This window comes from Microcaecilia unicolor, chromosome 4, assembly GCF_901765095.1.
Source record: "Microcaecilia unicolor chromosome 4, aMicUni1.1, whole genome shotgun sequence".
Taxonomy (NCBI): Eukaryota; Metazoa; Chordata; class Amphibia; order Gymnophiona; family Siphonopidae; genus Microcaecilia; species Microcaecilia unicolor.
The window spans coordinates 371,880,047-371,902,574 of record NC_044034.1 but is presented as its reverse complement, the minus strand read 5'-3'; the positions used below and the strand labels follow the sequence as shown (position 1 = coordinate 371,902,574).

At 44.0% G+C, this 22,528-nt stretch overlaps 1 protein-coding gene across 2 annotated transcripts in view; it reads right to left on the bottom strand.

Moving 5' to 3' along the window:
* Positions 1–22,528, bottom strand: part of POLA1 (DNA polymerase alpha 1, catalytic subunit) — a 782,590-nt gene extending 760,062 nt beyond the window's left edge. For both annotated transcript variants that reach the window (XM_030202369.1, XM_030202370.1), the window contains exons 1-4: positions 22,207–22,528; positions 16,648–16,772; positions 11,974–12,070; positions 2,695–2,775 (exon numbers count right to left, since the gene is read on the bottom strand). In XM_030202369.1, coding sequence (XP_030058229.1) covers positions 2,695–2,775; positions 11,974–12,070; positions 16,648–16,772; positions 22,207–22,249 — 346 coding nt within the window. In that variant the 5' untranslated portion in view covers positions 22,250–22,528. The remainder of the gene's footprint in view (positions 1–2,694; positions 2,776–11,973; positions 12,071–16,647; positions 16,773–22,206) is intronic.

Below are 22,528 nucleotides of genomic sequence, written 5' to 3'. Positions count from 1 at the left end.
AAAATGCCCATGGCCTGCATTAACAGGTTGGGCAAATCCTCTGAGCTAAAGAGCCGCGTTGCAGAGGGGTCATCCGCTCCATCCGAGCGGGGATCCGTCTCCTCCAAGGAATCCGTAAAGGACCGTTGGGAGAACTCAGATACGCTGCCCTCATCTACATCGGAGGAGACAAAGTCCTCCAAGGCCTGGGAATCAACCCGAGGGCGTTTACCTCCGGGGGCCTCAACCTCTTTACCAGACGAGGGAGCAGGGGCAGCGTTTTGCATAAGGAAGGCCTGATGCAGCAGCAAAGCAAACTCGGGGGAGAAAACCCCGCATACTGTGCACTTCCGCAGCCTGGGCTACAGCCCTAGACGCACCCTCAACCGGCGCTCGCAAGAGCGGGGGAGACATGCTGCGCATCCAAGATGGCGTCCAGCGCGACACTCCGCGAAGGAGCCGCGCGGGAAGAACGGCGCTTAACTTTAGCCGCTTTTGTGCCGTCGCCCAAATTAAGGGCGTTCATGGCATCAATGTCTCCCACCTCAAGGGCGGCCCAAGAAGAAGCCGTCCGAGCCGCGTGGCCGGCCAATATGGCGGAGGCGAGCCGCGGGGGATGGGCGTTTATGGCGGGAAAAACCGCCACACCGGAGGAAGGACCGGGACACTCATCGGTCACTAAACTGTCACCCAACAAGGGCGAATCAGACTTTAAGACCCCCGCATCCCCTCTGGAAGCGCACACGCGATCCGGGGAGCGACTCTTTGCGCCCTCGCCCTCCGACGCCATAGGCCACGTGGAGACCAATTGGGGAACCCCCTGCCCGCTATAAAAGGTAAAAATTACCTGCTGTCCGCTCCGAGCTGTAACGACCTGGTGTCCCAGTGAGTAGCTGCAATAAACGTTTAAATAAACGTCGAAATAAACGCCTTTAAGGACGTTCAAAATTTTTATTTTTTTTTTAAACGGAGCCAGCGGGAGGGGGGAGAAAAGGAGGGACCTGGCGCCACCAGGTTTGCACTTGCTCAAGAAGAGCCCTCAACCCCAGGCACTCAACAAAACCTAAAAATTAGGCTTGGAGGCCTAGCCAGAGCTGCTGCTGTGTGTGACCACCACCTGCTGAGACAGAGAACATACTGGGGAGTTTCCGGCAGCACATGACCATATATAGGGAGGCAAAGTTTGCTCTCTATCTCCACCTGCTGGTAGATGGACACAACCCACCAGTCTATGGATTGATCAGCATGATGATATGGAAGAAAAGTTTTCTGTTATACAGGAAACATGGGAAGCCTTTGCAGCTAATTCTGCAGCCTTCAGCATTTTCTCACTGTGGAGCTAACTACAGAGCTATGCTATCGGGCTCGTTTTCAAAAGCGAAAAACGTCCAAAAAGTGGCATAAATCTGCATTTGGACGTTTTTCTCACAAAAACATCCAAATCACTATTTTGAAAACCAATTTTTACATGTTTTTCTATGAAGTCTGTCAGAAGTGCATTCAAATCACAAGGGGGCGTGTCAGGGGCATGTTAAGGATGGCATTTGGGCATTCCTAACACTTAGATGTTTTTCAGCCATAATGGAACAGAACAAAACCGTCCAAGGATAACACTACGACGTTTTGAGCTAGACCTGTTTTTATAATAAATAAGGCACAAAAAGGTGCCCTAAATGATCAGATGACCACTGGAGGGAATAAGGGGTGACTTCTCCTTACCCCCCCCCCAGTGGTCACTAACCCCCTCCCACCCCCCAAAAATGTGATGAAAAACATTACTTGCCAGTCTCTATGCCAGCCTCAGATGTTATACTCAGGTCCATTAGAACAGGATACAGGTCCCTGGAGTAGTCTAGTGTTGGGTGCAGTGTACTGCAAATAAGTGGACCCAGGTCCATACCTCTCCCTACCTGTTACACTTGTGGAGAAAACTGTGAGCCCTCCAAAACTCATCAGAAACCCACTGAATCTACAAATAGGTGCGCCCATCACCCATAAGGGCTATGATAGTGGTGTACAGTTGAGGGTAGCAGGTTTGGGGGGGGGGGATTGGGGGGCTCAGCAGACAAGATAAGGGAACAATGGTGAGATGTGTACCTGGAAGCATTTTTTTTTTTAAAGTTAACTGCAGTGCCCCTTAGGGTGCCCTATTGCTTTTCTGGGATGTCTGGGAGACCAGTCTACTAAAAATGCTGGTTCCTCCTACATCCCAATGGCTTGATTTTGTGCATTTTGCACATAGACGTTTTTTGTTTGAAAATGGACCAAAAAAACAAAACGTCCAAATCACAAAACCTTGTTCAAAACAGTATTTTCAAAAACAAGAGAGAGACCTTTTTTCTTTTTGGAAAATAACCTTTGGATGTCATTTGCAAAACGTCCAAAGTCGGACTTAGACGTCATATCGAAAATGCCCCTCTATATGATTCTTATATTCTGCTAAGCTCAAGAGAGATTCTAAGCAGATTACAAACAATAAGTCCTGAGCCCAAACAGCACATACAAGGAAGGGTGGACATTGCAGCATCTGTTACAGAGGGAGTTGATGGTGTGGGACAGGAGCTATATTTGTGCAGCTCTCGTTTTGGGGGCTGTCACTAACACATATACTAATAACTGGAATATTCTTACTCCCTCCCCATGCAACCCATTTGCTACTTCTTCCCTGTTTTGAACAGGGATCGACTGCCACTCTCAATGAAGAACGTACAGTACCTTTAGTTTTGTTACTGAAGGCATCATCTTCCAGATCATCATCAAATATCTCTCTTCCATCTTCCACATAACCTATCCCATCTGTGCATGAGGGAGAGAAAAGAAAGACAGCTTATTACGAAGACTTCCAAATATAACTCAAGAGTTCTCTAAGGCTGGCTGCCAACGCCGTCTCTTTCTTCACTTTTCTGTAGATGACTTCCTAGCCAGCAAGTGGCTTCCCTCCAAAATATGACCAGCCAAATATTCAAAACCACTTATCCCAGATACTAGAGCCTGCTACCCAAATAAGTGCTGCTGACTGGGGCCACTCAGCAATATTCAGCAGCACTATCTGGATAATGTCACCAAATTTATTAAAGACTTCCCCCCAGCGTGAACTGCACTGCACTGTGTCCTGTTGGCAGTGATATTCAGCAATTTCTCTGTCTTAACTTGTCCAGATAATTATCTAAATAGCAGTAGCAAATATCACCATTAACCAGATAATGGTGGCAGTCTGTGGCATACCTGGATATCTATAGCAACAAAAGACTCCAGAATTACATTCCAATTTCTCTTTATTGACACATAAGTGTCAATCATCAACAGTAAATAATAATATAACACACTCACATGCATACGTCAGCCACCCTTCAAATCTCATAATTGCAATACAAACAGTAAAACTGTAAAGATGTCACACAATGCACCACAGTCCTGCCCGAACAATACAGTACAGTGATTTAAACTTAGTATTATAATCTCGCTGATTTTAGTGTACAAACTGAAGTGTACACACTAAAATGATAACCGCCACTGAGTCCTTCATTAGTGGCGTTCAAATTGTCATTATTCCACTAGATCATACATAGTGGAATATTAAGATGATAACATCCCAATTTTATCGAATGTGATGATGTAGGCAGAACACCAAAATCGGGTAGCTGAAGAAATGCGTCCACAACTGTTACTTTATCAAACAACCGGTTCCCCGATGCTGGTCCGCATTTCCTTCTCCTTCGTCAGGAGGAACCAAGGCTGTAACGGTATTGTCTTAAATTAGCTACTCCGTAATCTTTGATTAAAATCATACGTTTTGTAGCTAATTTAAGACAATACCGTTACAGCCTTGGTTCCTCCTGACGAAGGAAATGCGGACCAGCATCGGGGAACCGGTTGCAGTGGCGTAGCCAGACAGCCAATTTTGGGTGGGCCTGAGCACAAAGTGGGTGGGCACAAAATTTCCTCTCCCCCCCCCCCCCCCCCCCCCGCCCCTTCCCAATTCAAAATATAAATACTTTAGCAGATGAGGATCCCCAATCTCTGTCAGCTGAAGGCCTCCAGTAAAGATGGCCAGAACTCCTCTCCACCAAGCCCAGTAGGCAGCAGCAACTCCTCGAGCCACTGATGCCAGCACCCCCATACATGCTTAGTTGTCAGTAGCTCCAGGATGCTGCCCCCATCTGCCAAGCTCAGTAGAAGGCATCTCTGGCCAGCTTCAGAAGAGACCCCAGCTAGTAGGGCTTGGGAATCCCCACTAGCTACAGCAAGGGTCAGGGCTGCCGTTAGCCATGCTGGTGACCAGGGCAGAAAATAAAGCCCCTCCCCCAATTCCCTCTCCTCATCTGCCCTTAAAGTCACACTGACAGACCGTCACAAATTACAGAACAAGGGATCACAAATTAGAAATAAAAATATATAGACAACATTGAACTGGGAACCTCAGCATGTACTGCAACACTAGAGAAAAAAAACCCCAAAACAAAAGCGCATTTCCTTTTCTACGTAACACAATAAAAAGATATCCGCTATGCACATTTCCCAAAGTTAACATATTCCATTTAAAATATTCAAAGTAAAATGATTTTCCTACCTTTATTGTCTGGACATTTTATTTTTCCATCATGTTGGTTCCAATTTCTCTTTCCCACTTTCCTGTCTCTCTTCTGCTAATTCTTCAAGCGGTTGTCCATTTGTCTTTTTTCTCCTGTTGTTTCATTTCCTCACTACACCTACCTCTGAAATATTGATCCTTCCATTTTAGCTCTTTCCTTTCTTTCTTTCTTTCTTTTTTTTCTTTTCTGCCTCTGTACACTCAAATTTCATCCTCTTTCTAAATCTTTTCACTTTTCAGATATCTATCACATTTCCATCTCCTTTCACCCACTAGCTCTCCCATTCCGCATCTCTCTCCTTCTCAGCCTTCCATTCCCTTCCATCTTCAATCTACATGCCATTACCATATTTCTACCCCCTGTAATCACTGTTCTCTCATTTATTTCCTTGCCATCTCCACGCCCTGGGCCTTTCCCCCATGCTTCCCCCATTCGCAGTGTCTCCCTCCCTCCACCCTTCCAGCCCAGCATCTGTTCCCTCTTTCTACCCTGTAGCCTGATATTTCCCTATCCCTTTTACCTCCCATCACCAGCATCTTCCTGTCCCATCTCTCTCCCCTCCCCCATTATCCAGCATTTTCCCTTTCTCTTCCCTACCATCCACTGTCTATCTTCTCTCCCTGGATCCATCTTCCCTCTTTCTCCCCTCCCCCACTTGTACATATCTCCTTTCCTCTCCTCTTCTCCACCTTCATGTCCAACTTTTCTCCCTCTCCCTGCCTTGAGCCCCTGGTTTGACATCTCTCTCTACCCCCTTCCCTCCCACCTACCACCATCTCTCCATCCTTCCTTTCCCTCGCCTCAATGCCATGTTCAACATTTCCCCTCTCATCTCTCCCTTCCACTTCCATGTGCAACACGTTTTTTTCTCTCATGCCCTTTCCCTCCCTCTCCCCATCCCACCCATATCCAACAATTCTCCCTCTCTTTCCCCTTGCAGCATCTCTCCGTCCCTCCCCCCACCTAGCTCTACCCTGTCTCACTCCCTCATCCCAACAGTGCTCCTGTCTCCACCCCCCACCCACACACAAACAAACAAACCAACCACCCTCCAGCATGTGCTGCACGTTTTTTCCCTCCCTTTCCCCAGCCACCACTGGCACGCTGGCTACAGGCCTTCTTTCCTCCACCTCCCTCCCCCCCCCCCCCTTCGGGCAGCGCAGTCTAACACTACAAGAAAGCTGCACCGGGTCCGTCCTTCCTCCCGCTACGCTGCTGCCCTCCGGCTCCATCTTTGTTCTTCTGCTGCTTATCTGCAGCGAGCGGATCCGTGCGCTACTAGGCTGTCTGTGTACTGCCTGCGACTGCTTCCTCTACACTGGCCCCGCACCCTTAGGCCGGGCCAGCGAGGAAGCAGTCGCAGGCAGCATACAGACAGCCTGGTAACGCGCAGATCCGCTCGCTGCAGATAAGCAGCAGAAGAACAAAGATGGAGCCGGAGGGCAGCAGCGTAGCAGGAGGAAAGACGGACCCGGTGCAGCTTTGTTGTAGTGTTAGACACTGCGCTGCCCGGGGGGGGGGGGGGGGGAGGTGGAGGAAAGAAGGCCTGCAGGGTGCCGACAGCAGATGAATTCTTTTGGCCGCGGCGTCTCTCTCTGCACCGTTGCTGGGTGGGCCCGAGCCCAAAGGGGCTACGCCCCTGACCGGTTGTTTGATGAAGTAACAGTTGTGGATGCATTTCTTCAGCTACCCAACTTTGATGTTCTGCCGACATCATCACATTACGATAAAATTGGGATGTTATCATCTTAATATTCCACTATGTATGATCTAGTGGAATAATGACAATTTGAACGCCACTATTGAAGGACTCAGTGGCGGTTATCATTTTAGTGTGTACACTTTAGTTTGTACACTAAAATCATGCGAGAATATAATACTAAGTTTAAATCACTGTACTGTATTGTTCGGCAGGACTGTGGTGCATTGTGTAACATCTTTACAGTTTTACTGTTGGTATTGCAATTATGAGATTTGAAGGGTGGCTGACGTATGCATGTGAGTGAGTGTATGTTATATTATTATTTACTGTTGATGATTGACACTTATGTTCAAATAAAGAGAAATTGGAATTTAATTCTGGAGTCTTTTGTTGCTATAGGGTTTAGATTGACTCCGGTTAAGGTTTATTTTCCCCTTAATTAAGTGTTGGTTACAATACCTAGATATCTGCCAGCAATTAATATCCAGAAATTTATTTAAATGCTGCAAGTGAAGTTTATACATTTTGACCCAGACATTTCTTGTGTTCCTTTAATAAGAGCTAGGATTAAATCACACTAGGGAATACAAACAATTTATGAATACAGAAAGTCTTCCGGAGCTTTCACACACTCAATTGTAAATTGCTTCAGTCTGCATGTTGTGGGAGGCAGTATATCAAGTACTGCTAAATAAAAGTTGACACAATACTGTTATGCCTTGGCTGATAATTACTTTCTTGAGTTTTTCCTAAAGCTGCAAATATTTAATTCAGCAACCAGAGAATGACGCAGGGACGTGGACAAACTGTTTCCCCATGTTATTCTCTAGTTGGAACAGCCATTTAAGGCTATAGCTAAAAATTCAAAAAGTTCCACAAACTCGGTGCATCAAGTGAAAACACCCTTGCTTGCAAGCAGCTCTTTCACATGATTTTAACTGAGAAAATACTTAATAGTAACTCAGTAAATGACAGCAGATAAAGACCTGTACGGTCCATCCAGTCTGAAAGCTCTCGGTGACACCTTTACAAGTGATCCAGTAAATGCTTAGCCTCCCCCATCAGCAACACGTTCCCCCGACAAGTAACCAATGAAGCTTAGCTAAAGCAGGCCAGGCACTCTCCCACTCAACTCACACCTAACAGCATCCAGGCTGCTGTATTCTGCACCACTCACACTTTTGCAGGACGTCCCAAGATTAATATAGTAGTAGTAATAATAAGACTAATATCTACTATGCTAATGACCAATGCCTGTGTAACTATATACAATGGAAGGAATGTAAGTTAATTTTTTTTAATCTCCATTACATTTTTTTTCTTGACAATACTGTAATTATTCCTCTCGATCACAAAAATGTTAATGTAACCATATTTGGTGTCACCAAGGAGGTTTATACACCCTAATACCGCCAGCGAAAACAGCTTCTGGCAAAACACTGTTGGTGTTATTGGTATAATCCACTGCTACAAAAAGAAAATGCTTAAGAGGAAACCAGATAAGTCTGGATTTTAATTACATAATTATTACAGGGTTTACACACAGATCACACACATTAGATGGGGAGGGCTTTATGACCACTGACTTTCTTCAGCCATGTTGTGGGTTTCATTAACTAGCGGTTCATACTGAAGTCTTTTTCCTCCAATTATATACACAGTTTTAATATTTAATAAACATTGGGTGGGAAAATGTGGGATATAAATGCTATAAATAAATAATATGCTATGACCAATGCCCGCATAACTGTATACAATGCACCTTCCTTCAAATATGGCTTTATTGCTTTACTAAACTGCTGATCAGTTAACATTTTTTTTTCTCCAAGATGTCCTCTATTTATAGGGGATTTGAGCATTAAACATAGTCCAGAGGTTTTGGTAATTCCAAACAAGGATGACACTTTTGGTAGCTAAAGACAGCTTCTAGAGACCTGGTCAGTTTTCTAATAGGTTCTCTTGATCAAATAAAGCATGTGGTCAACTAGTTTGATAAAAGAGGATGCTGTCTTGATTCTTGCGGTTTAAGGGGACAAATAGTACATCCTATCCAGAGAGAAGCTCCATTTTGCACAATGAGAGGAATTATTCTTTCCCCAATAATTCTCTTGCCTTTTCTCCTAGATGGATGGAAACTATTAGACCCAAACTAAAGGATATTTCTAAACCACCCACAGAGAGTAATAACTACCAACCTATTGCTAATCTCCCTTTTCTTACAAAAATTGTTGAGTCATTCATTCACTCTCAGCTCCAAGACTTCTTGACCAAAATTAAAACCTTCCACCCAAACCAAACAGGATTCTGTGCACATGATAGCACAAAAAAACGCTCTGTTAGGGTTCACCACTTACATTCACCGTCATCTGGATGTTAAAAGCTCCATACTCTTTTATCACTTGATTCATCAGCAGCATTTGATCTTGTGGACCATATCATACTCAGGATCTCGTGACATAGCTTTTGAATGGTTCCAATCATCTCTCTCAGATTGTCTCTACGTTGTTCATTTCCAGAAGGACACATCAACACCTTTTTCACTAATCTCAGGAGTACCACAGGGCTCTATTTTGTCTCTTGTTATTTAATACTTTCATGGCACCTTTTCTCACCTTGGCTCAATCTTTAGGATTTAGACAACAATTGTTACATGCTTTAGATCTACATAACCCCAAAATGATTTCCGATACTAACTCGAAATTGACACAATTGGCCATGTGGCTTCAAAATAATAGGCTAGTGCTTACTCCAGATAAATCAAGATGCATCCTGTTTCTCAAACTCTCCCAATACAATTCTGCTACACCTTCTCATGCTTTTTTCAGTACCAGTTCCTCAACATTCTGCAGTATATCTTAGACGACATACTTTTGTTTCAACCGCATATCGCTACAGTGATTCACAGGTGCTTTTACCATCTTAGACAAATTAGATCATATAAGTACATAAGAATTGCCATACTGGGACAGACCAAAGGTCCATCAAGCCCAACATCCTGTTTCCAACAGTGGCCAATTCAGGTCACAAGTACCTGGCAAGATCCTAAAAAATAAAAAACATTTTATGCTTCTTATCCCAGAAATAAGTAGTGGATTTTCCCCAAGTCCATTTTAATAATGGTCTATGGACTTTTCCCTTAGGAAGCCGTCCAAACCTTTTTTAAACCCTGCTAAGCTAACCGCCTTTACCATATTCTCTGGCAACAAATTCCAGAGTTTAATTACATGTTGAGTGAGGAAACATTTTCTCTGATTTGTTTTAAATTTACTACATTGTAGCTTCATCGCATGCCCCCTAGTCCTAGGATTTTTGGAAAGCGTAAACAGACGCTTCACATCTACTCGTTCAACTCCACTCATTTTATAGACCTCTATCATATCTCCCCTCAGCCGCCTTTTCTCCAAGATGAAGAGCCCTAGCCGCTTTAGCCTTTCCTCATAGAGAAGTCATCCCATTCCCTTTATCATTTTCGCCGTCCTTCTCTGCACCTTTTCTAATTCCACTATATCTTTTTTGAGATGCGGCAACCAGAATTGAACACAATATTTGAGGTGCGGTCGCACCGTGGAGCAATACAAAGGCATTTTAACATCCTCGTTTTTGTTTTCCAATCCTTTCCTAATAATATCTAACATCTATTTGCTTTCTTAGCCACCACAGCACAGAGCAGAAGGTTTCAATGTATCATTAACAAGGATGTAATGGGGCAATTTGACTAAAATCCCTGATATGTTCTCTGGGTTTAAATATCTTGATCCATTCTTTCATTATCAGTCAACTGTTAAATTCTCTCAGCTATATGATAAACCATATTGTAGAAATTCTTTAGCATCATATCTATATTAGATTAATCTTCTAATGAATGCTTCTTAGGCATATCATTACTATTATGCTAACACTGTAGTATATGTCTGGTATTTGAATTCCAGTGCTGTTAAATGTGTATATTTTTATACTGTTTCACAGTAGTTCTATTATTAGGTTTCAGTCTACTTTTTTCAAGTTTAACTCATTTATTATATTTATATTTATTCTTGGATATTTTACTATTGTTATGCTATTAACAAAACTAAATTTTATGTTAAAATGTACATGCTGTACACCGCCTTGGGTGAATCTCTTCATAAAGGCGGTTAATAAATCCAAATAAATTAAACTTGACTATTGCAACATACTTTACAATGGACTTACCCAAAAGGATATCCGCCATTTACAACTTATACAAATAACACCGCCATTAAATTAACCACCAGATCTAAAAAAGTTCTATCATGTTGCACCACTTCTTAAGGCAGCACATTGGCTACCTTTACCTCATTGAATTATTTACAAAACATTGCTCCTAGGGCATAAGTTTCTTATATTTGGCGAACTCTAATACTACTACTACTTAACATTTCTAGAGCGCTACTAGGGTTATGCAGCGCTGTACAATTTAACAAAGAGAGACAGTCCCTGCTCAAAGAGCTTACAATCTAATAGATAAGAGTGAGACAAATATAGGACAATCAAGCCATTGTGACATCACTGATGAGGTTGGCTCTTAGGCATTGGTGGAATGAGGCATTATGACATCACAATCTCAGCTCTGGTTAAATCACTGCTATATGTAATACTACTACTACTACTTAACATTTCTAGAGCGCTACTAGGGTTACGCAGCGCTGTACAATTTAACAAAGAGAGACAGTCCCTGCTCAAAGAGCTTACAATCTAATAGACAAGTGAACGGTCGGGTCCGATAGGGGCAGTCAAATTGGGGCAGTCTGGATTCACTGAACGGTAAGGGTTAGGTGCCGAACGCAGCATTGAAGAGGTGGGCCTTAAGCAAAGACTTGAAGACGGGCAGGGACCTTTCCTGCCTATTGACTCCTTACTTCCCCTTCTTGAACACTAAGATCAGCCACTCAACACTGCCTTGTGATCCCCTCATTCATTCATGGAAATCTTCCATGAGCACACACGGGCCATTATTTTCTCAGTACAGGGTCCCAAAAATTGGAATAAATTACCACAATCTCTATGCGAACAAAAGACACTTCAATAACTTAAAAACCTCTCCTCTTCCGACATACCTATAGTTAAGGCTTCCCCTCTTCAAGACATGGGCCTGAAGAGCAGCTGCCCCCTCTTTTTGCGTTTATCCCTATCCTGTCAATATTGCAGTTCTGCCTCCTTTCCTTTTGTTCCAGTTTAATCCCCCTTTTTTCTAGTTTCCTTTTTTAGTATGTTAGCCGCCTAGATGTCTTAGCGATGGGTGGGGTAGTAGGGGTGTAGCCAAACAACAGATTATGGGTGGGCCTAGGTAAGAAGTGGATGGGCACCAAGTGTTCTCCCCCCCCACCCCCACCCCCAAATCAAAAAAATATCTTAGCTGGTGGGAAAACACTTCTTTCCACCTTTGCATGCTGCAACAGGCATGCATTAAAAACTGAGCATGTGGAGGTGCTGGTATCATGGAGTGTAGCGTTTTTGTTACCATCAGGGGGAAGTCTTCAGCTGGCAGAGCATGGGATCCCCACCAGCTACCGCTAAATGGGTGCTACTGTTTGTGGGCCTGAGTCCTAAGTGGGTGAGCCCTGGCCCACCCAGGCCCACCCATGGCTATGCCACTGAGGGGTAGTAAACCCCAAATAAACTCAAAACTTTATAACGGAGAGAATTTCAGATGACTCAACAAAAGGAAAAATCAGAGCCTACCGTCATCCACAATCCAGTCGTCCTCCTGGCGTTCTTGTACCATCTTAGAATACTGATCTTCATCAACCTCTTCATAGACACTTGTTAGCTCTTCAACCTATACACAAAGACAAGTTTCTCTCAGTCACACTTGGGGAAGAATTGTGCACATAAGCTACTAAAAAAATGGTTATCAGTTTATACAAAACATGCCAAGCCTAAAGCAAGATCTAGCATCTTCCTATCTTTAATCCCTGATGTATTTTCAGGAAGCACTATGTCCACTATATTCATTTTACCTTCCCCAAGGTCTCTTTAAGAGACCGTTTTACAATTATCCCTAATGGCAAAGCTGAAACATTAGTATCAACTAAACCAAAAATAAGGGAAGGAACCCTAAAAAGTAATTCAAATATACAAAAATATATGGCAAGAGTTCTCTTGTAACACTACTTGATAAAGGGAAAGGAAAGGGAAAATGGGACTTGATACACCGCCTTTCTGAGGTTTTTCCAACTACATTCAAAGCGGTTTACATATATTCAGGTACTTATTTTGTACCAGGGGCAATGGAGTGTTAAGTGACTTGCCCAGAGTCACAAGGAGCTGCAGTGGGAATCAAACTCAGTTCCCCAGGATCAAAGTCCACTGCACTAACCACTAGGCTACGCCTCCACTCATTCCACCAATAAGAGCCAACCTCATCAGTGATGTCACAATGGCTTGATTGCCCGATACTTGGCTCACTTCTGATATTGTGATGTCATAAGGGAAAGGGGGAAAGGGAAACGGGACTTGATATACCGCCTTTCTGAGGTTTTTCCAACTACATTCAAAGCGGTTTACATATATTCAGGTACTTATTTTGTACCAGGGGCAATGGAGGGTTAAGTGACTTGCCCAGAGTCACAAGGAGCTGCAGTGGGAATTGAACTCAGTTCCCCAGGATCAAAGTCCACTGCACCAATCACTAGGCTACTCCTCCACTCATTCCACCAATAAGAGCCAACCTCATCAGTGATGTCACAATGGCTTGATTGCCCGATACTTGGCTCACTTCTGATATTGTGATGTCATAAGGGAAAGGGAAAAAGGGAAATGGGACTTGATATACCGCCTTTCTGAGGTTTTTGCAACTACATTCAAAGAGGTTTTACATATATTCAGGTACTTATTTTGTACCAGGGGCAATGGAGGGTTAAGTGACTTGCCCAGAGTCACAAGGAGCTGCAGTGGGAATCAAACTCAGTTCCCCAGGATCAAAGTCCATTGCACTAACCACTAGGCTACTCCTCCACGTGGCCATAAACAGTAGTTATGTTGGCACAGAGGGGGGGAAGAGAGGGATAGATAGACAGGGCAGAAATAAGATGCTAGTAGGCATCTTTTAAATCGCATGATTAATCACAATTGAACATTTTTATCAATATGCAGCCCTACTAAAAATAGAAAGGTTTTTTGGTTTGGTGTTGGGGTTTTTTTTTGTTTTTTTAACTACCACCAGTACATGAAAATTGACTATTAACTGATTACGCTATGGTGATTGTCTAACACTAGTATAAATAGTTGGAAACAGACCTTGTAAATGCCATAATTCAGCCTGCAAATAGGTGGGAAAATGTGGGATACAAATGTAACAAATAAGTAAATAAAATAATGATTTATCCTCTAGGAACTCTTAAAAATCTACAGTAATATTAATTCCTGTCAAAAATACTGTTATTCCCCTTCCCCCTTTCTGATTCTTTGTTTTTATATAAAGCCGAGGTCTATCTGTAATTAAAAAAAAAAGAAATGTATAAATAAATGATTTAATAAGAGATAAACATGTAAAACCAGTTGTTTCACAAACGTAAATACCAACTTAGATGATCCCTACAGAAATTTGTCCTCCAGGCTATAAAATTCCCCATTAACGGCAAAAGGGTAGAAGAGGTGGTAGAGTTGGTTTATATAGAATTTTTCACTATGGTTAAATTGAATACTTTGCTAAAACATGACTTAAAATTCTAGTCTAGGTATTTCAGATGGAACATCGAAAACATCAGTTAGGCTATACTGTTTTGTTTTGTTATATTTGTACTCCGCACTTTCCCCACTCATGGCAGGCTCAATGTGGCTTACATGGGGCAATGAAGGGTTAAGTGACTTGCCCAGAGTCACAAGGAGCTGCCTGTGCCTGAAGTGGGAATCAAACTCAGTTCCTCAGGACCAAAGTCCACCACCCTAACCACTAGGCCACTCCTCCACTCTTGCTACTATTTGAGATTCTACATGGAATGTTGCTATTCCACTAGCAACATTCCATGTAGAAGTCGGCCCTTTCAGATCACCAATGTGGCTGCACAGGCTTCTGCTTCTGTGAGTCTGACGTCCAGAAACAGAAGCCTGCGCAGCCTTGTACATGGAATGTTGCTAGTGGAATAGCAACATTCCATGTAGAATCTCCAATAGCAGCAACATTCCATGTAGAATCTCCAATAGCAGCAACATTCCATGTAGAATCTCCAATAGCAGCAACATTCCATGTAGAATCTCCAATAGCAGCAACATTCCATGTAGAATCTCCAATAGTAGCAACATTCCATGTAGAATCTCCAATAGCAGCAACATTCCATGTAGAATCTCCAATAGTATCTATTTTATTTTTGTTACATTTGTACCCTATGCTTTCCCACTCATGGAAGGCTCAATGCGGCTTACATGGGGCAATGGAGGGTTAAGTGACTTGCCCAGAGTCACAAGGAGCTGCCTGTGCCTGAAGTGGGAATCAAACTCAGTTCCTCAGTTCCCCAGGACCAAAGTCCACCACCCTAACCACTAGGCCACTCCTCCACTGTTGCTACTATTGGAGATTCTACATGGAATGTTGCTATTCCACTAGAAGTCGGCCCTTGCACATCACCAATGTGGCCGCGCAGGCTTCTGCTTCTGTGAGTCTGACGTCCTGCACGTACGTGCAGGACGTCAGACTCACAGAAACAGAAGCCTGCGCAGCCTTCTATATGGAATGTTGCTAGTGGAATAGCAACATTCCATGTAGAATCTCCAATAGTAGCAACATTCCATGTAGAATCTCCAAGAGTAGCAACATTCCATGTAGAATCTCCAATAGTATCTATTTTATTTTTGTTCCATTTGTACCCTGCGCTTTCCCACTCATGGCAGGCTCAATGTGGCTTACATGGGGCAATAGAGGGTTAAGTGACTTGCCCAGAGTCACAAGGAGCTGCCTGTGCCTGAAGTGGGAATCAAACTCAGTTCCTCAGGACCAAAGTCCACCACCCTAACCACTAGGCCACTCCTCCACTGTTCAGTGTACAACATTGTTATTAGTTTTCATAACAAACTTGGCAGATATCAAACACAATGCAATCTAACTATATAAATGAGAGGTGACCGACACCTGCAAATGCGCAGTAGAGACTTCCCTCTCTGTCCCGCCCACGCGTCAAGACGTGATGACGTCAGAGGACGGAACAGAGAGGGAAAGGAACGCTGCGCTGGAGGCGAGCTGTCCAGGACTCACAGGAGGTAACGACAGCAGGGGAGGGGGGAGAGGAGGGTTCTGGACATGGGTGGATGGAGGGGAGGGGAGAGTTGTGAACAGTGCGTCCGGAGTGCGTCATGGCGGCCGCCAAGGAGAAAGACCCTCGCTGCTTATGATAGCAGTAGTAGTTCGGACTCTGACAATGGTGGTAAGGAACCGGTAACGCGGGGAGCAGAGGCAGCAGTGGAGAGCAAGGACGAGGCCGTGAAACGATTACCGAAACCAGACAAGCTCTTTCAGAGCGTGACACGACCCTCCTTCCTCAGTAACCCGCTTAACAAGCAGATCGACTCGGAGCAGTGGGTGCTGCGGGCTCCGGAGCTCTAATCTCCAACCTTTAACATAACAATAAAATTTATATTCTGCTATAAACCTTCCGGTTCAATGCAGATCACAATAAAGAGATTGGTCATTTCCAGGAAATACATAAACGATTGATACAAAGCAGACCTATTACACCTTATAAATTGGGTATGATTCAATACACATTTCTTAAATAAGTAGGTTTTTATCTGTATCCGAAACTGTCTATAATTGATCATGGAAGATAATAAGCTTTGGATAGATTTGTCTAAACAAGCTGCCTGATAGGAAAAGAGAGCATCTAAAAGTTTAGTCCTTTTCCCTAAATATTGTATTGTTTTCAAACTTGACTCAAAAAGGGTATTGGTGAAATTCATTAGTAGATGGAGTCAGAGCTTGCAGGGATGGGAACAAACTTTGTCCCTGTGTCATTCTCTAACCCACATTATGAAAACACGCTACTGTTCGCCCACAAGACACAACATAGAGCTCATTTTTGTCATCGACCTATTATTCCTAACTTCCCCTTCCCACAATGTCCTAACTTCACTCCTACAGCTACCTGTTTTATTATAAAGTTCATTTAGTTGCCTAGTAAAATTAGAGTCTTAAATTTAGGAACTCAACCCCAATCAATTGAAATGGATAATTTTGGAACTTAATATCCAGTTAAACAACTAAACCCTTTGAATACTGAGCATATCAACATAACTCAAATAATGCACCATTCCAGCAACAGCACTTAAGGTACATTAGGCAAATAGTCTGGGATTCTAAAGTAAAAATAACATTCTTAAAAAGTTTAAAACCATTGCCTTTGGAAATAAAAATGACCCATTTACCTGGTATTTGACTTTTTCACCAGCCTTGACTTTTTTTAGTTGTTCAAGAGCTTCTCGGCGTCCTTTTTTCTCTCTCTTTTCACGACGAGAACGTGAGGCCGCAAAATCGCTGGAGTTCGACATGGCTGAAAAGGGATAAATCACAGTATTTACAGGGAGAAAAACTGGACATAGGAACATAAGAATAGCCATACTGGATCAGACCATCTAGCCCAGTATTCTACTTCTAGCAGTGGCCAATTCAGTTAACAAGTACCTGACAGAATCCCAAATAATACCAAGATTCATGCTACCGATTCTAGGGACAAGCAGTGGCTTTCCCCATGTCCATCTCAATAGCAGTCTGCATAGACCTTCCAGATCTGACCTTTTGGCTGCAAGCCAAGGGTCCCGCGTGTAGCTGAGTTCTACTCTGATTAGACCCCCCCCCCCCCCCCCCCCCCAGCAGCTAGGAAAACATACCTGATGTATAGGCAGAAAGGACACTATTTTGTCAATTCACTTTCTTTTTGTATCACAGAATTTAAAGACCGTTCAGAGGGCAGAGCATATTAACAAAAGAACATCCACCTGTCCCACCTTTTCCTCCCTTTACCAGAAGCCCAGCTCTCTCCTCTCCTGTTAGGGGATCAATTCTCTCTTCCTCCCATCTCCCTCCATTCCCCATACAGAGCTGTTTCTTCTTACCACCTCCATTGCAGATCAAGGACTATACTTCTCTACCCCTATCACCCTCTCTCAGGGCAGTCAAGGGGAAGCAAAGTTTTAAGGTAGATTGTCAGTCGATTCCCCTCCCCCACATCTTATCCACTCTGAGGCCTACAAAAACTGAGCTTATCCCATGACAGCACGTGATCCTTTTCTTCTCGGTCAGTACTGCTAACAAGTTAAGATCCAGCAGACCAATACTTCCTGCTGCTAATCTCTCAACCTCCGTAGCAGAAGTATCCGGCAAGCCCTGAATTTTTTTTTTTTTTGGGGGGGGGGGGGCATTCCCTGCAAAAATGAGATAGATAATGGACTGAGGTGCATCCTATTGCCAATGCTTATCTGCTTTCCACCCTAACTATTCTACATTAGGCATTGGAAAACAAAGAAAGGGAAACATAAGTACATAAGTACATAAGTAGTGCCATACTGGGAAAGACCAAAGGTCCATCTAGCCCAGCATCCTGTCACCGACAGTGGCCAATCCAGGTCAAGGGCACCTGGCACGCTCCCCAAACGTAAAAACATTCCAGACAAGTTATACCTAAAAATGCGGAATTTTTCCAAGTCCATTTAATAGCGGTCTATGGACTTGTCCTTTAGGAATCTATCTAACCCCTTTTTAAACTCCGTCAAGCTAACCGCCCGTACCACGTTCTCCGGCAACGAATTCCAGAGGCAGAAAAGCCATATGGCCTATGTAGTCTGCCCAACCGTACCATCTTCTATCCCCTTCCTCTTCCTTAAAGTCACTATGTATTTGTCCCAAACTTTCTTGAATGCAGATACAGTTTTCATCTCCACCACCTTCATCAAGAAGCCTTTCCATGAAATCACCACCCTTTCCGAGAAGTAGTATTTCCTCAGGTTACTTCCGAGCCTGTCCCCTTTCACCTACTGCCTCCTCATTCCAGAGCTTCCTTTCAATTTGCAAGAGACTCACCTCCTGTGTATTTATGCCACGGAGGTATTTAAACATCTCTATCGTATCTCCCCTCTCATACTTTTCTTCCAAAGTATACACACATTGAGATATTTAAGTCTGTCCCCATATGGTTTATGACAAAGACCACTGACCACTTCAATAGCTGCCTTCTTGTACAGCAGGTAGAATACAGAAAATGGAAGACTTGGCAGTCTGCTCCCTCCTAATTCTAGGGCCCCACTACTTTTCCCCATCTAAGGGATTCTCTCTCTCCCTCTCTTCAAGCACACCCCCAATAGGGCTCTGAGCTATTCCCCCCTCCTCCAACCAACCTCTGTCCCTCCCCTTCAAAGAAGCTCCTGCCTTCTTCTGGTCCCACCTCCATCTCCCTCCTTGGGCCCCAAATCCAGATCCACCTCCAGTTCCTGCTCTCCCTCCCCTTGCTGGGAGTCTGTTTCCTTCTCTTCCTGCCACCCCAGGCATTTTCTCCCCTTTTTCTCTCTCTGGACCTTGTTACCCTTTCCCCCTAGCCCCGATTCTTTGCTTCTAAACAGCACGAAGATGCAAGGAAAAAAAACACAATTTGAAGTATCTGTATACAAAGGCCTAAAATGTAAGATTCTGGAAACATTTCTACATGAACGAATGGACAGTACAAATAGAATCCAATCAATACCTCCTAAATTGGGACAATAGATGCAAGAACATACTTGACACAATTGCACCATTACAAACAAGAACCTCGCGAAGACATAGTTCATTACCATGGTTTAATGAAGAACTGAAAAAACTAAAAACTCAAGTAAGGAGACTTGAACGAGTATGGAATAAAACGAAAAATTAATGCACATTTAAAGCATGGAAACAAATGCAAAGAAAATATAAATATACTATCAGACAAACCAAAAGGTCATTTTTCAAATCCAATATTGGACCAGATTATAAGGATATACACACATTATTCCAACTCGTACACAAACTTTTTGACACCTCACCGGTTACTACAATTAATACAGATACCCCATCAGCAGCTGATCTGGCCACTTACTTCAACGAGAAAATTATAAAATTACGATCCACCTTACCACTTAACACCACCGACTATGAAAATTTCATTAACTGTTTGGATCCAATCATCGATGAATATCCAGCAGACCGAATCTGGACAAGCTTCGATTTACTGATGGAGGAAACTGTCACCCAAGCGATCAACAGATTTGCCAAGTCTCACCGCAAGAATACTATAATGCCTTTTCATGGTGTGTCCTCACCTTGAGTATTACATTCAATTCTGGTCGCCGTAGCTCAAAACATAGTGACATTAGAAAAGGTTCAAAAATTGACCAAAATGAGGTCCTACTGCAGATTAAAGCTTTATTTGTATGGTATAGGAAGGGAAGGGGGGGCCTGAATAATCTTTATGAGGGAGGGGAAGGGGGGATGTACATTGGGGGTTGTATATAGAAATGCTAAGTAGTAGTAGTAGTTGTTGATAAGTTGAGATACAATGTTGTATATTCATTCTTGAACTTTAATAATAAAGTTTAATTACAAGAAAATACTTTTAAAATGAATAGGAGGAAATATCTTCTTCATTCAGTGAATAGTTAAGCTGTGGAACTCGTTACCAGAGGACGTGGTAACAGCAGTTAGCATATCTGGGTTTAAAAAAGGTTTGGAAAAGTGCTAATGAGACAGGCATGGGGGATGCCAGTGCTTGCCCTGGAATTGGTAGTATGGAATGTTGCTATTTTGATTTCTGCCAAGTACTTGTGACCTGGCAACTGTTGGAAAGAGGCTACTGGGCTACATGGAGAATGGCTATTCTTATGTCCACTCTTCACCCTCTCGCCCTGCCAGAGCACTGCCTGTCTCCCTCCTCATCTGCCCAGCATCAATTCTTTGTCTCTCTTGCAACTTGCCAGGATTCTGCCTCATTTTCTGACCCTTTCCATACTGCCTTCTCTCCTTTTTTTCCCTCTCTACCTGCCCCCTTTCAGGCCCCACCTCTTCAGCTGTAGCAGCAAAGCATGGAGTATCCAAGTGTTATCCGACCAAGAAGGAGTTTGAGCACTGCTTTAGTTCTACTACTACTACTATTTAGCATTTCTATAGCGCTACAAGGCATACGCAGCGCTGCACAAACATAGAAGAAAGACAGTCCCTGCTCAAAGAGCTTACAATCTAATAGACAAAAAATAAAGTAAGCAAATCAAATCAATTAATGTGAACGGGAAGGAAGAGAGGAGGGTAGGTGGAGGCGAGTGGTTACAAGTCAAAAGCAATGTTAAAGAGGTGGGCTTTCAGTCTAGATTTAAAGGTGGCCAAGGATGGGGCAAGACGTAGGGGCTCAGGAAGTTTATTCCAGGCGTAGGGTGCAGCGAGACAGAAGGCGCGAAGTCTGGAGTTGGCAGTAGTGGAGAAGGGAACAGATAAGAAGGATTTATCCATGGAGCGGAGTGCACGGGAAGGGGTGTAGGGAAGGACGAGTGTGGAGAGATACTGGGGAGCAGCAGAGTGAGTACATTTATAGGTTAGTAGAAGAAGTTTGAACAGGATGCGAAAACGGATAGGGAGCCAGTGAAGGGTCTTGAGGAGAGGGGTAGTATGAGTAAAGCGACCCTGGCGGAAGATGAGACGGGCAGCAGCGTTTTGAACCGACTGGAGAGGGGAGAGGTGACTAAGTGGGAGGCCAGCAAAAAGCAGATTGCAGTAGTCTAAACGAGAGGTGACAAGGGTGTGGATGAGGGTTTTGTTAGAGTGCTCGGAAAGAAAGGGGCGGATTTTACGGATGTTGTAAAGAAAGAAACGACAGGTCTTGGCGGTCTGCTGGATATGAGCAGAGAAGGAGAGAGAAGAGTCAAAGATGACCCCAAGGTTTTGAGCTGAGGAGACAGGGAGAATGAGAGAGCCATCAACAGAAATAGAAAATGGGGGGAGTGAGGAGGTGGGTTTGGGGGGGAAAATGAGAAGCTCGGTTTTGGTCATATTTAATTTCAGGTGGCGTTGAGACATCCAGGCAGCAATGTCAGACAAGCACGCTGAAACTTTGGTTTGGATGCAAGGTGAGATATCAGGGGTAGAAAGGTAGATTTGGGAGTCATCAGCATAGAGATGGTAGGAAAAGCCATGGGATGAGATTAATGAACCAAGGGAAGAAGTGTAGATAGAAAAGAGGAGGGGACCAAGAACAGAACCCTGAGGTACGCCGACAGGCAGAGGGATAGAAGTAGAAGAGGATCCACCAGAGTGAACACTAAAGGTGCGGAGGGAGAGGTAGGAAGAGAACCAGGAAAGGACAGAGCCCTGGAATCCAAGTGAGGACAGGGTATCGAGAAGTATACTGTGATCGACAGTGTCAAAAGCAGCGGAAAGATCAAGAAGAATGAGGATGGAATATTGACCTCTGGATTTAGCCAGTAATAGGTCATTGGAGACTTTAGTAAGCGCAGTTTCGGTTGAGTGGAGAGGGCGAAAACCAGATTGTAGTGGGTCAAGAATAGCATGTGAGGAGAGAAACATTCTCTCTCCTCATTATCATCAAGATTGGGAGGTGGGGCTGGTGGTTGGGAGGCGGGGATAGGGCTGGGCAGACTTACACGGTCTGTGCCCTGAAGAGCACAGGTACAAATCAAACTCGGGTATAAAGTATCACATACCATGTAAAATGAGTTTATCTTGTTGGGCAGACTGGATGGACCGTGCAGGTCTTTTTCTGCCGTCATCTACTATGTTACTATGTGAGGAGAGCATTCTCATTTTTCATTGTAGCTACTAGGACTTGCTCATCTCCTTTTGGTTTCCCTGGTCTGTTACATGCATTGCTTTAGCAGCACAGGTAAAACAGTTCTGCTTATTAATCCTGAATGAGATTCTGTTCCTCGCTCACCACCCACCACGCACCACCACGCTCTCCCTCTCCATACCGCTGCTCTCGGGCTGAGCATCTTCACGGTGCACTGGAGCCATGTCCGGGCGCTCTGGCCTGGTCCTTCCTTCCTTCCGTCACTGCAGCCGCTAACGGGGTGGGTTTCCCGCCAAATCTGGCTACGGTTTAAAGTGCTGGGCGGGACTCGGTCCCCGAGGTGGAAAACGCTCTTTCTTTGCTCGGATTTTCTCTGTCACCGCTGCCAGTGAACCACAAGGGTGAGAAGGTCCGTCGGTCTCGGCTCCCAACCCAAGCACAGGGCGACCGACCGGCCGGCGAACCTCTGAGAGAGAGAAACACAGTCGATGCGCTTCTGCAGC